The sequence below is a fragment of the Rosa chinensis genome, chromosome 5, assembly GCF_002994745.2.
Source record: "Rosa chinensis cultivar Old Blush chromosome 5, RchiOBHm-V2, whole genome shotgun sequence".
Taxonomy (NCBI): Eukaryota; Viridiplantae; Streptophyta; class Magnoliopsida; order Rosales; family Rosaceae; genus Rosa; species Rosa chinensis.
The window spans coordinates 6,109,489-6,123,689 of NC_037092.1; the positions used below are offsets into that span (position 1 = coordinate 6,109,489).

Here is a 14,201-nt window from a genome sequence, read left to right on the forward strand (position 1 = left end):
AAACACCCTTGAGCTTTCCAATTTCAGTCAGCCGTGACCAATTACTCAGGCTCCGTCCAAATTAGACGTTACTTCCAACAATTTTAGAGTTTACCAATCATCCTCACTTTCCTCCATAAGCACTTTTGGACCAAAAGCGGGTTTCAAAAACAATACCAAACTGGGCCTCAAGCTAGCTCGCTCTATTTCCACTCGGCTTTGAGGTTTTTACGTGTACATATTTGTGATTTCTGATTCATAACTCATGACACACACACACACTACATTAACTATACATATGAATACAACAAATTAAAAACATATGTATATATCTTCGATAAAAAATAATCTCTTCTAGGATGTTGCCTTTCCGGTCATCAACACCTTAGCCTGGAGCACCTATTTTGGCAAGACCCACTTTTCAAACTTTCACTGGTGTCCTCATCCCTGTTCCATCAACAAATTGGTGCTTAAGGATGCGCTCTGTAACTTCCACCGATGGAGGCGTAGAAAAACTCGCCGCCTTCGATGGGAGTTTTGGTCCAACTAAGTAGTGGTCCCCCGCCTTCACATCATGGGGTGCACAACTCAACGCCATCCCCTCTGTAGGGTCCATCACCACCATTCTCCAAACACAAAGGCCACGCCTCTGACCCGATTGGGTCGTTTATATCCCTGTTTTCAGTCTCCTCCTGCATGGCCATAATCTAACCATATCTTCTGATATCCCACTCGAGAGACCAGTCGTGGTAACCTTGTACTTTACTTCGAACTCCTCTCGGTAGTTCTCAGTAGAGAGAACAATTGAATGAACATTTGTCGAACAAAGTCAGTGTTGGATTGGCGCAAAGATGCATCGAGAGACAGAGACAACTGAACTGTGTGGTCCTGGTGTCATGCACCATTGATAGAGTTCCAAGCCATGACGGCTAGGGTATAGCAGAGATGTAGATAGCCATTTCAACAAGGTTTTCTGATCAATGTTCATTGTTAGTCTTCAAAATACAATTAATTAGTCTTGAATGGTAAATGTTTGTTTTGAAGTAGCTTTCTTCATTAGTTTTGAATTCTTAAATTCAAATCCTCATGGTCCAATTGTTATCCAAACAGAGAAAATTGAAATCTTACTTAGAATTTAAGTACATAAGATATGAAATCAAAAGAGAAATCTCTCATATTACTTTTCAGTTACCGGATGTGGCAAAAAAAAAAAAATATTTGGACGGGCCCAACGTCTAAAAAGGGCCCAACACAACACTGGGTGTCCAACAGTCCAAGTATATAAAGGCATATACGCTTCGCAAACCCTAAAATCAATCCAGAAAAATCCCAATTCTCTCTTCTTGTGGAATCATGGTATCGCCTGCCGACAAGGCCCATGCTGTCAGGGCCGCCGGTGAAATAGCCCTGAATTTTGGATTCATTCTAGCCATCACAAAATTCACTCAACACTATCTAGTACGCACCAGAGATGCTATAAGCAGAAATATAGGTTGTTTCCTTGTGATTTTTCTTTTTCCAGATTACTATTGTGATGCTATAATCCTTTCAGCGTGCAATCTTGTTTGATTTTTCTTACTCCGGTTAATTTTCTATTTTCGTGAAAGAAAGAAAGAAATAAATTGATTAATGGTCTTGCTACGATCTGAACCAGCCCTATCAAAACCATTGCGCGCTGTACCTATATAAGAACAACTTGTTGTAATATGTATATATAGCTATTAGGTAAGGTTGATTCAGTGTTTGAGTTAGGTCGCTTGATATGAATTCTACGTTCATTGTTGTTTAGTTAGGTTCCCATGTTGTTATCTGTGTCTTTTACACCATCACATATAGTATAGGAGGGTTGCTGAACCATATTCACATATTCATTTGTGTTTTTGATTGATGTGCAGCTCTGTCCTTCCTTTAGAAATTTAAGATCTACCTGAAACCCAGCCGTCGTCCTATATATTTTTTATTTTTTATTCTGATCTTATAACTGTTATCTGCAATTTTGGACATTCGTTCACTCTTTTATTATTTGCAGATTTGTTTTGACTTTCAATTTTTTTTTTTTTTTGGTAATCAACAAAAATATATAAGGGTGTTGCCAAAGGTAACAACAAATACCCTAGCATACGCAACCATTTAAATCTTTGTTGTTCTGTATTCAAATATTTTTGCTGTCATAAAATATGTATAAATGTTGATGACATATAAACTATGCTACTGTTTCCATTAAGAATCCGGTTTAATCAGATACATCACAGACATCTTCCCAAGTACAAAGAAAGTAAATAGTAGTAGCAAACAACTAGGAATGATTAAAGGAAGGACAACACTTGGACCAATCTTCAATCCGAGTAGGAAAAGTAGGTTGCTAATGCTCATATAATACATGTAGAAGCCATGGGAAATCCATTTACTATGTTGAAAATTAATCATGTAAAATTGAATATGAAACACCTTTTGCATTGTCATTCTTGCTCTCAATCCTTGGAGACAGTAGAAAATAATCTATAATTTTCGTATGATAAAGTGAGACACCTTATGCATTGTAACTCTTGCTCTCAATCCTTAGAAACTGTATAAATTCTGTTGATTAAACTCTTGCTCTCTCTTACCTTACCGCTGTTTCCGGTTTATTGCAGAGTCACGAAGGGAGTGAAGGCTTCTGACGGGGTGAAGCCTTGAAGCATGGCATGGGAGTGAAGGCCAAGACTTAATATATATATCTATTTTTTGTTTACTACATTATCCTTATGGGTGCATGTAATGTGATGGATGTGCTTGTGTTTTAGGATGACCTCTCTTGGTAAAAATTTTAAGACCTTGCACGTTATGTATTTTATCTGATATTAGCAATAGGGTGCAATGTGCTTTGGCCATGTCTAAATATCTCTTGATAAAATTCTCATTAGGATTATAGTAAATAATACGAGATAAACCATGTATGGTTGTGGCAAACCCATAAACCATGTATGATTGTGGCAAACCCATCTGTATGTAACTGAATCAGTACAGGGGTCATATTCATAATAAACAGCTTTGGCTTGCATATTGATGGTTGCATGCACTAAAGTTATGAAACATTGTTTAGACTACTAAGTAGCCTGTGCATATAACTGGAAAGAGAACAAAAAAAACCAAGACTTTGCAGTTACGTGTGCAATCAAGTTATAAAAGAGAACAGATGAGCACAGCATTACCAAAATTGTCATCTATCATCTATCATGTTATACTTAAGTGAGTGCAAGAAGAATTAGGCTTTCACATCCAAAAAAAAAAAGGAGTAGGCTGGAATGAACCAATACTTTTGTAGACCAAATGGGCCCTACTGACGTGTCTAGTTAACATCCTCACATGATTACTTTTTGTTGACTGTTAATGAGACGTTAGCTGTAATTTTTGTGCCGTCATGGTGAAAGGACGAGGGGTTTCTGGTATTTTTTCAGATGTCATGAAAGGCTTACAGCTAATATATGGGTAGGCATCTTCTTCATCAAAACCGTGAAAGATATCTGGTTTGGCAGCTTCTTCATCAAAAGCACAGATAAGCGAGGCATCAACTAGCTTATTCGGCATTCACGGTCCAGCATTAAGTTGCTTCTGCTTCCAGTCTTTCGTTTCCTTCACTTTGCCGTTACTCTATGATTCTAGTTGAACCCCATAGCACCGAAATTTCAGTTGAAGCAGTTCAAAAATGATCTTTGTAGGGTTTATCTATCTCTCTCTAGTAGTAGTCTCTACCCAACAACACTGAAACCCACAAACCCAGTGGACATGGGTTCTCTCAGAAATGAATCAGAGAGAGAGATGACAAGGAGGAGGAAGAGCCCATTTTAGTATAGCAAACCCAGAGATTCTATATGTTTCCCATCAGGTACCAGCAACTTTGGGAGATGTACAACAAGGCTAAGGCTAGTTTTTGGACTGGAACATGTTCATTTAGTGAAACAAAGATGAAAATTTCTTTCTTTCATGTCAATTTTGGTGTTTTCTTATTTGTATGAGTGGGTTTTGAAGTGTGTATCTATTTGTTTTCTTGAATTTGATTCATATTTGTTTAAAGTTAGGGTTTGGTTTGCTTGGAATTGAGAGGGTATCTGAACAATGGTGGCGGCTTTCACTTGAGTTTATTGGAATTCAGAGGAAATTTAGTGCAATTCATTGATGCATGTTTTCATTTATTTGTTTATTTAATCTTTTTCTGTATATTTCTATTTATTCGGTTTCAAAATTTAGTTGGTTATGCGGTTATGTGACTTATTACTTGCAAGAAATGGTTACTCTCTGACTATGAAAGCAGTTTCTTCCTTTTCTTTAATGAGGCCCGTCCGCCCGTAACATTACTTTAGATAATAGCATCTGGTTTTGTCTCTCAGTAGATCTTCTGATTTGGGAAATGAATTCTTTAATCTTTTCCTTTGTCTTAAAATCGGTATACGTTATATGTTTACAGAACAATACAAGGGAAGAGAACGAATTCAACCAAATGGAATTTGATGCTTTGGGCACAAACCCATTTGGGGTTGCAAACTGAACTGCCATATATATGTGTGCTCTCAGTGAGTGATGTGCCCATCTATTTCTTTGATAAACTAAATCCTCATGATTCTAGGTGTACAGAGAAACAATAACAGTACTGATTTTGAAAGCCTGGTTTGTGTCTGTGGTAAATAGCACTAGCAAGACAATAACGATGACATAATATATGTGCTATTGGACTCTGGATAGGCATATCTGGTCTTTAGGGTCTGTGGATGTATTATAAGTTGGAATGTGTACATAAGCCCACAAGGCCTATATCCAGTCAATTTTTTGTTCCGTATTTTGGAGGAACCTGCTAGTCCATTGTGTTCTGCGTCCACAGTTATTCTAATGACATGTTAATTGGCTTACAGCTAAGGAGGTTGATGTCTCCCAAGATGTACAGCAGTGGGAGGCTCTGACTGACTCCAAGAAACACTTTATCAGTCATGTCCCGGCATTTTTGAGGCAAAGGTAAGGCCAAGGTTGCTCGACCTGGTTCTCTACCTCCCGCTGCTCTGAAGGTTGGTGGCCCAGTCAAAACAAAGATGCCTTCAGAACTGAGAGTAAGTTTGTCAATTCATAGTTGTTCTCTATAGGCTTATTCTTATTGATAGTGAAATCTTATATCATTGTCTGAGTTATATAAAACTTATTAATTGCATTGCCTCTTTTCTTGTTCTTGGTTGGAAAATTTAGAAATCATCAATTGTTAACTGTCCAACTCAATGTACTATTTTTGTATTCCTTGTTGTGTATAGAAGAGTATATGAAATTTGCTAACGGCAAATGCCAGGTCTCAGTTGGTATTGGTATACAAAACTTATGTAAGTATATAACTACTCATTAGTTAAGGAATAGTTCTTAGCTTTAGATGAAACCTTAGAATGTCTAGTTCTATATAATTATCTAGACATCCTTGTTCTTAGATATATCGATCTGTTGTTACTTATAAATTGGAGGATTTTTTAAGACTTAAGAGTCGCGAGATGTACAAAAATGAGTTGAGATGGCTTGCTCGCTGCTGTCTTTTTGTTCAAGTGCTATTTCCATAAGAACCTCTTTCAAGGAGGAGCAACCTACAGCAATGGAGACAGAGAGGAATAACTTAATTTCAATTATACGAGCAGTGATTTTGATAGTAGCACATATGGATATTTTATAAAATTGATAACATAATAGCTATAAAACGACGACGAAAATAGCTGAAGTTTTGACCATAACCGTATCTTCTTATCATGATAACATCCAACGGCCAATTTTGATAAATTATATTTCCTCCACCATGTTGCTCTTAGAAGGTATAATTTTGTGATAAACCTAATAAACAAGGTAGACCCATTACTAGGCATATGAGGATTTTGGGAGATCCAAAAATCTGTAACTGAAAATCAATAAATTTGATATTACCCATCTATTTACAGCGTATTAATAGGTACTCTGTACAAAAATTAACCGGATTCACAGTCATTTCGACATCAAACAAAGCGATCAACTCTTTATATACTTATATTTCCCTAAGGGGAGCTATACCAAGAGGAGATAAACTTTCAGAAGTGTTTACATTAGTTTATATAGCTTATATCCACGAGAGTGTGAGAGCTGATAGATCGAAAAAATAAATTGCGAAGGACCGGCTATAAGCATATTAGTTTTATGTGGTATTTAGGATTTAGAGTTGACCCAGTAGATCGAGACCCAAATGACGACGAAAATAGCTGAAATTTTGACCATAACTATATCTTCTTATCATGATAACAACCAAAGGTCAATTTTGATAAATTATACTTCCTCCACCATGTTGCTCTTGGAAGGTATAATTTTGTAATACACCTAATAAACAAGTTAGATCACATTACTATGCATATAAGGATTTTGTGCGATCTAAAAATTCATAACTGAAAATCGGTAAATTTGAGATTACCCATCTATTTACAGCGTATTAATAAGTAATGTGTACAAAAATTAACCTGATCCACCGTCATTTCGATCTTAAACAAAGCGGTCAACTTTTTATACACTTACACTTCCCTAAGGACAGCTATACCAGAAGGAGATAAACTTTCAGAAGTGTTTACATTAGTTTATATAGCTTATACCCACGAGAGTGTGAGAGCTGATAGATCGAATAAATAAATTGCGAAGGACCGGCTATAAGCATATTAGTTTTATGTGGTATTTAAGATTTAGAGTTGACCCAATAGATCGAGACCCAAATGACGACGAAAATAGCTGAAATTTTGACCATAACTATATCTTCTTATCATGATAACAACCAAAGGTCAATTTTGATAAATTATACTTCCTCCACCATGTTGCTCTTGGAAGGTATAATTTTGTAATACACCTAATAAACAAGTTAGATCACATTACTATGCATATAAGGATTTTGTGCGATCTAAAAATTCATAACTGAAAATCGGTAAATTTGAGATTACCCATCTATTTACAGCATATTAATAAGTATTGTGTACAAAAATTAACCTGATCCACCGTCATTTCGATCTTAAACAAAGCGGTCAACTTTTTATACACTTATACTTCCCTAAGGACAGCTATACCAGAAGGAGATAAACTTTCAGAAGTGTTTACATTAGTTTATATAGCTTATACCCACGAGAGTGTGAGAGCTGACAGATCGAAAAAATAAATTGCAAAGGACCAGTTATGAGCATATTAGTTTTTATGTGGTATTTAAGGTTTAGAGTTGACCCAATAGATCGAGACCCAAATGACAATGAAAATAACTGAAATTTTCACCATATCCATATCTTCTTATCATGATAACATCCAACGACCAATTTTGATAAATTATATTTCCTCCACCATGTTGCTCTTGGAAGGTATAATTTTGTAATACGCCTAAGAAACAAGTTAGACCACATTACTAGGCATATAAGGATTTTTTGCAATCTAAAAATTTGTAACTGGAAATTGGTAAATTTGAGATTACCCGTCTATTTATAGTGTATTAATAGGTACTATGTAAAAAAAGTAACCCGATCCGCCGTCAATTCGACATCAAACAAAGAGGTCAACTCTTTATACACTTATACTTCCCTAAGGAAAGCTATACCAGGACGAGATAAACTTCTAGCAATTTTTACATTAGTTTATATATCCCATACCCACGACAGTGTGAGGGCTGACAGATCGAAAAAATAAATTGCGAAGGACCGGTTATGAGCATATTAGTTTTATGTGATATTTTGGGTTTATAGTTGACCCAGTAGATCGAGACCTAAAGGATGACTAAAATAGCTGAAATTTTGACCATAACCATATATTCTTATCATGATAATATCCAACGGCTAATTTTGATAAATTATATTTTCTTCACCATGTTGTTCTTGGAAGATATAATTTTGTAATACACCTAATAAACAAGTTAGACCACATTACTAGGCATATAAGAATTTTGTGCGGTCTAAAAATTCGTAACTGGAAATCGGTAAATTTGTGATTACCCATATATTTATAGCATATCAATAAGTACACTGTGTAAAAAACTTAACCCAATCCGCCGTCAATTCGACATCAAACAAAGCGGTCAACTCTTTATACACTTATACTTCCCTAAGAGGAGCTATAACAGGACGAGATAAGCTTCTAGAAATTTTTACATTAGTTTATATATCTCATACCCATGAGAGTGTGAGAGCTGACAGATAAAAAAAATAAATTGCGAAGGACCGACTATAAGCATATTAGTTTTATGTGGTATTTAGGGTTCAGAGTTGACCCAATAGATCAAGACTCAAACAACCACGAAAATAACTGAAATTTTGACCATAACCATATCTTCTTATCATGCAAAGGTCGATTTTGATCAATTATATTTCCTCCCACGTTGCTCATGGAAGGTATAATTTTGTAATATACCTAATATATAAGTTATACCGCATCACTAGGCATATGAGGATTTTGCCGACATCCGATCTATTTATTATGATTTTTAAAAGTTTCGAAATTTTAAAAGTTATTTATGTATAATATTCTCAAAAATATATAAATAATTTATTAGAATTTTTTTTTCAAAAAATGTGGCCTGGACCGTCTGCTCTGCACCTTTTGATCTGAGTTGTTAATAGAAATTACTAGCAATGGTGCCCACGCTTTGCTGCGGGATGTGAAACATAACCATAATGTCTTTTCCTACTTCTTAAACTTAAAAGGTGAGTATAAATGATAGAACTGTTTTCATTACTGCAGATCATCTAAAACAAAGGATGATCTTATCATAGTGGAGTGTTCAAAAAATAGGCTATCCAAGGTTTACTTATTTACAGTTGTTGCTGGAATATTTTCCAAAAAGTAGTTGTTCTAGTTGGTCTAGGTGTATATAAACAAAACATGTTAGCCTATCAAAAAATTGCTTGCTCCAGTAATATCTAAACAAAAAGTGGAGTAAGAATTGCAATGACATGCTGCTTCAGTCAATTTTCTGCTTGTTGGGTTGTGCACCGTATGTGATGACATTGCTGGTTCAATGTTAGCTTCCCTATCATTGTGAAAAAATAAAACACAGTTACTGTTTTTTTTTAATGCACAATAGGAAGGTAGAAGGGTAAACTGAGGGTTTGATCAAAGAAGCCACGAGGGGATATATATATATAATTGGAGAAAAAGAAAAAGAAGTCGGTAAGTTCTAGGAAAGATTAACATTAATGATCATCAAACAAGTTCCTTAGGAATACATAAGAATCAATAAGTTTTTAAGAACGACCAAGCAAAAGTATGTAGATCGAATTCCTTCATTGTAAAACAGGAGGAAACACACGATAAGAAGAGATTATCAAAAACAAAAAACAAAAGAAATATGAAAAAAGAGCAAATGAGTCAATGTAAAAGATGCGAAATAAAGTTGCATCAGCATGAAGATCTTTATCTTACCACAGGGAAAGCACTAATTCAATAGTAAGGACACAGTTTAGAAATCTTAGAATGTATTGCCATACATTCAAACATACATTACCAAATACGTTGTACTTAAATATTATAATCTATCACTTAAAAATGTATTGTAGAAGCTTGTTGTCCTCACAATTAATTGAAGATCAAAGCTGCAGATAGATGGAAAACAACATTCATACACAGAAACCAGAGATTCATATATCTGCTATTGGATTACATAATCAAACTCCTTCCATGATTTCTTCTCCTTTGTTTCTTTACAAAAAATTAAGAATTTATGATCCCAATACTTCAATGTCAGAAGGAGAGACTGAAACTAAAAACCCAATAGCAAATGAAGTTTCTAATGCTAATCAATCAAATCCAAGCTAACTAATTTTCATTAGCAGAGCAATACCATCACAATACAGATTCTAGTGCATGTCTCATCAATCAAAAGCACCTAATGCAGCTATATGCAGTCTACGCACCTGTACCATTAAGAAGAATCAAAATCTAAAGAAATAAATGGAAGGGGTATATACCTGAAGATTAAGTGATTGATATAAAACTGCAAGTTCTTTGATCCTTCCTGAAACAACCCTGTGCAAATATATTGCAAATTAATCAAATTGCAAGGGCTAGAAATAAGCAAAAGGCTAAAAATGTTAATCACCAAATGATAAACTGAAATTTGTAATAAAAAATAGTCTATACAGAAGCAAATTTCATGTATCACTCAAATAAGGCATGATAGTGAATTGAAACAATTCAAGTAAGTATGCTCATGACACATGTCTACAATACCGATTTCTAATTTCCAACTCCCTCATTTTCACTGAGTCATATTTCAAACAGTCAATCTATAAACAAAGATAGCACTTATTCGATTTATCCCCTAGCCATAAGCACAGAAAATATAAATACAAGTACATACCGATACAAAAGAGAAATATAAGATAACAGGGACTCGCCAGAAAGATACAATCTTCTGGTGCCTAATGAGATCATCCAGTTGAGATTCACCTCCTTAAAAGTTACTAAACACAATAAAATAAACAAATGAAAATGGAAATCAGAAGCAAAGTTAAGAAGCTTGGCACAGGAAGAAGACAGCTAAACCCAAAAAGAAACTGAAGAAACAAAGCCTACACAATACTTTTGCTGATATGAAGGAGCTAGCAGACCTCATATTCCTTTTTTAATAAGGTTCCTTATAGGTCAGGACATATGCGAAGAATAGCTAGCCAGCCAAGGCTTATTCCAGAATAAGAATATTCTAAGTCTTTGTATTAATTAGTTACGCTCAGACGATATGCATGGCTATATGCATGTAGTCCTAAGTATGCATATTAGATCAACATTATTTTGAAAAGACAACAATGGCAAACGTTCAAAAGAAAACTTGGGGAAAAAATACCAACTTTAGAAGATACTGACCAAATAATTTGCTCAACCCCTAGTAAACCAGATAATGAGATACATGTTTAAAACTCTTGAGTAGAAAATCTACCATTGCTTGAAAGAACAAATATTACTTGGGATGAGAAGAAAGTGCATCTGGTGATTGCTTCTTCATTCCAACAAACAAACTCTGTCACAACAGTAACAAATATGGCTGATTTGTCGCAAGGTAAACACAGCAAATAATAAGCAAATAGACAACTACTTCAAAATCTCACATTCTCATACTTTAAACCAAAAAAATCTCCTTCTCATAATGTAAAACATTGAAGTTGCATATGAAGACAGTAATTGAAAGCATGTTTAATTATATATGTACAGTAATTCAAACTTAAAATATTTTGAAGAAACTAATAGCAGTCCCAAGACATTTCAGTTTGTTCATGACCAACAGAATCAGATCCACTTTGGAGTACATATTCTACAGCAGCATGACAAAACCAGTACACATTGGTAAAGCTAAATATGTAGTAAAGCACTTCCTATTCTAAACCCTAAGCAATGCGAAATATGAAATACTAAATTAGAAAAGCCAATTCACAACTCACAGGCTCTGTTTGAATTTCAAGAACAACAAAAGTACACAAATAAGAAATAAAAACTCAAACAGCTTTGCATAGTCATTGATTACTCTACAGTGCTGCTTCTCTATACAGTCTAAAACATTTTAAAACACTACCTAAATTCCTCTGAGTTGTCAGTACAAAGCAGAGTTTATCTGGATTGTTGGACACATGAAGTGACAAAATGAATCTCAAGAAAATGATTTATTGAAAAAAGTTTATGAGTGGCTCACTACTAACTAATATGAACTGAAACAATTTCAGTAGCTATTGCAGAAACCATAACAAAATATCATTAACACTTGTATTAAACCACTGTAATGTGTTTCCAAACATGCCTTCTAACACTATATAAAATCAACAGAACAAACAGAACCATGGAAAATAAAACATAGAAGTTAATCACAACCTCTTCGGTATAACAAACAGAAGTAAAACCCATAACGAATATTATATATATATATATATATATATATATATATATATATTCAAGAGAAATGGGAACACCAATAATATGCTGACCGAAAGAAATACTTGAACCTTCTATGCGTTCTAAGGATCAAGTAATAATTGCACATGCATCTATTAAAGATCCAACTCTCTTATCTGTAGCAACCACACATAATCCAGGACCTCCAATTAGTCAATAAGATTGACTATACTCACATAAATAAAAAAACAATGAAAGTTTGACAAAGCATGAAGAGCTGCAACACAAAATGATCCATGATCCCCTCAAAATTTGTTTTAGCATATCAAGTATATCAGCTAATACATCATAAAAAACCAAAAGGCAAAGATTCATGATAATCAAAAATCAAATACAATGCTGAAAATATTCCAGTAACATTAATTCAGACAGAAACTCTAAATCAAAAACAACATTGCCTGCCAAAATTCATTCACCAACCATAGACTAACAAATTGACAGATGATGAAGAAAGCAGGAGTTAATTCATAGATTGGGGATTAAGAGTTGCTACTACTGATGATGAAGCAGGCAAGAGTCGATTGGTTGTAGAATATATCACTAAGAGATATATGAAATTTAACCCTATTTTTTTCTTTCCCAAGTCGTTCAGTGACCTGTGATGAACTGGAGAATCTCGCCGGAGAAGCAACTGCTACAGTAACAATGATTGCATAAATTCGGGGTTTTCCGGCCAAATTGTCGATACCCACTGGTACCACCGTGTAGAGGAGGAAGAGACGGTCCAAGGACAACTGGAATCACGTCTATCGGACGCCGGACGGCGAAGAAATCGGAAAAAGAAGAAGGGTGGGCGACGCGGGGGAAGAGGGAGAGGAGAGGGAGAGAGTCAGGGTAAGTTCTGAAATGGGAATTACCTCGGTAAGTTTCCATACATAGAGAGTTACCGTGAACAGTAAATTACACATACGAACTCCGATTTTTACGTACCACATATGCACGCGCTCGGTTTAACGTCATCTACAACTTTCATGAAGAAAACTTTCTCAAAATTTGACCCGATTAAAAAGTCAACTTTTAGGGCCACTAAAAGTATCGAAACAAAGTAAAAAGTGAAAGTAGTTGTCGTTTACCGTCCAAATGACTAGTAAACGGGTAAATTGAAATACGGGACGTTACAAAGGTAATGGCTGAAAGCACGAGCGAGAGTGAGTGCCTCCTCTAAGCTCATCTTTGAAATTTCCGACGCTTGCTTCTTCTCAAGCAACTCCGCCGTGTCCTCCATCCCTGCCAGCCTCATACTACAAGCACTCTAAGCACAAAAACGCCCTGTTTCAATTTTCCTCATCGGCAACCAAACAAGAAGGTGCAAAAGCGTGAAAGAAGAAGAAGAAGAGGAAGAAGATGGAACATATTCTCTTATGCAGAAGACTCATTACTGTAAAGCTAAGATGACAAGACGAACACCATCTGAACCAACACAATGTCTTCATTGATAAAATATGGTCAGAATTTCACCGACAGGGAACTTGACTGAAATGCAGGCTACCTAGTACAGTGTTACATTTGGTTTCTCATTGTAGTCTAATTGGCTTATGCTCCCAAAAAATCTGAGTTCAATTGATTTGTAGGTGTGTTGGATTGCCTGAAAAGCCTCTTTGTTATTGCTAGATTATAGCATCCAAGGGCAATGTAGTTGTATGGTGCAAACAATAGCTGAAATTGTGTTGAAAGGCAAACCATGTAGCATAAATGGGGGATGAATAATAATATTAAGCCTTGGTTTATGCATCTGAATAAAGGTTAACTAATCTATGCAACTAGAATAAATCCCCGGAATGGAATTCAATAGGGGGGAAACCAAAAAAACCAAATATAATCAATCACCCACAAGCTATGCCCTTTTCTGTAGAATTGAATTCGAAAAGCGAAATATAGAGATGAACGTAAATCATTGTAATACGTAAAACGAAAAACAATTGGGTAGAGTTGAGAAAAGAAACCTGCATCCATTTGGCGGTGTGAGGAAGATGATTTGATTAGGGATTCGGATTTCACGCCATTCCTGATTCCACCCTCACCAAAAGTTTTGCCTTATTTCGTCCTATATATTTCGCAACATCTGAAACTCGGACTGTCGCTTCCTTTCCAAGTCACAATTTCGTTTGAACCGCCCTTCTCAAAATGACCTATTGTTTGCAAATTTGTGTTTTCTTCAAAGGGGATTTTTATGTTTTGTAGAAATGAAGGACAACGGAGAAGGGTTTTTAGTCTTGGAACCTTATCTCCTCCTCGATGCAGCTGCAATGAACCAACATAATTGTAGACCAAAGTGGGTGCGGCCTCTTCTCCTCCACAAA

General features: G+C 35.5%; 1 protein-coding gene across 8 annotated transcripts; it reads right to left on the reverse strand.

Annotated features, from left to right (window-relative positions):
- Positions 1 to 8,667: 8,667 nt before the first annotated feature.
- LOC121049408 lies at positions 8,668 to 13,978 on the reverse strand. Of its 8 annotated transcripts, none has more exons than XM_040506711.1 (6): positions 13,845 to 13,962; positions 12,498 to 13,153; positions 10,898 to 10,978; positions 10,359 to 10,424; positions 9,930 to 9,987; positions 8,668 to 8,992 (listed from the first exon to the last, which is right to left on the reverse strand). In XM_040506711.1, the coding sequence occupies exons 2-6, from the start codon at positions 12,772 to 12,774 to the stop codon at positions 8,848 to 8,850; spliced, it is 627 nt and encodes a 208-aa protein (XP_040362645.1). In that variant the 5' UTR covers positions 12,775 to 13,153; positions 13,845 to 13,962; the 3' UTR covers positions 8,668 to 8,847. The 8 variants fall into 8 exon arrangements, 3 of the variants coding, with proteins under 3 accessions (XP_040362645.1, XP_040362646.1, XP_040362647.1); XM_040506712.1 differs by having other exon boundaries at positions 10,322 to 10,424; XR_005800057.1 differs by lacking the exon at positions 12,498 to 13,153 and having other exon boundaries at positions 10,322 to 10,424; positions 10,923 to 10,978; positions 13,845 to 13,970.
- Between the last annotated feature and the right edge of the window lie 223 nt (positions 13,979 to 14,201).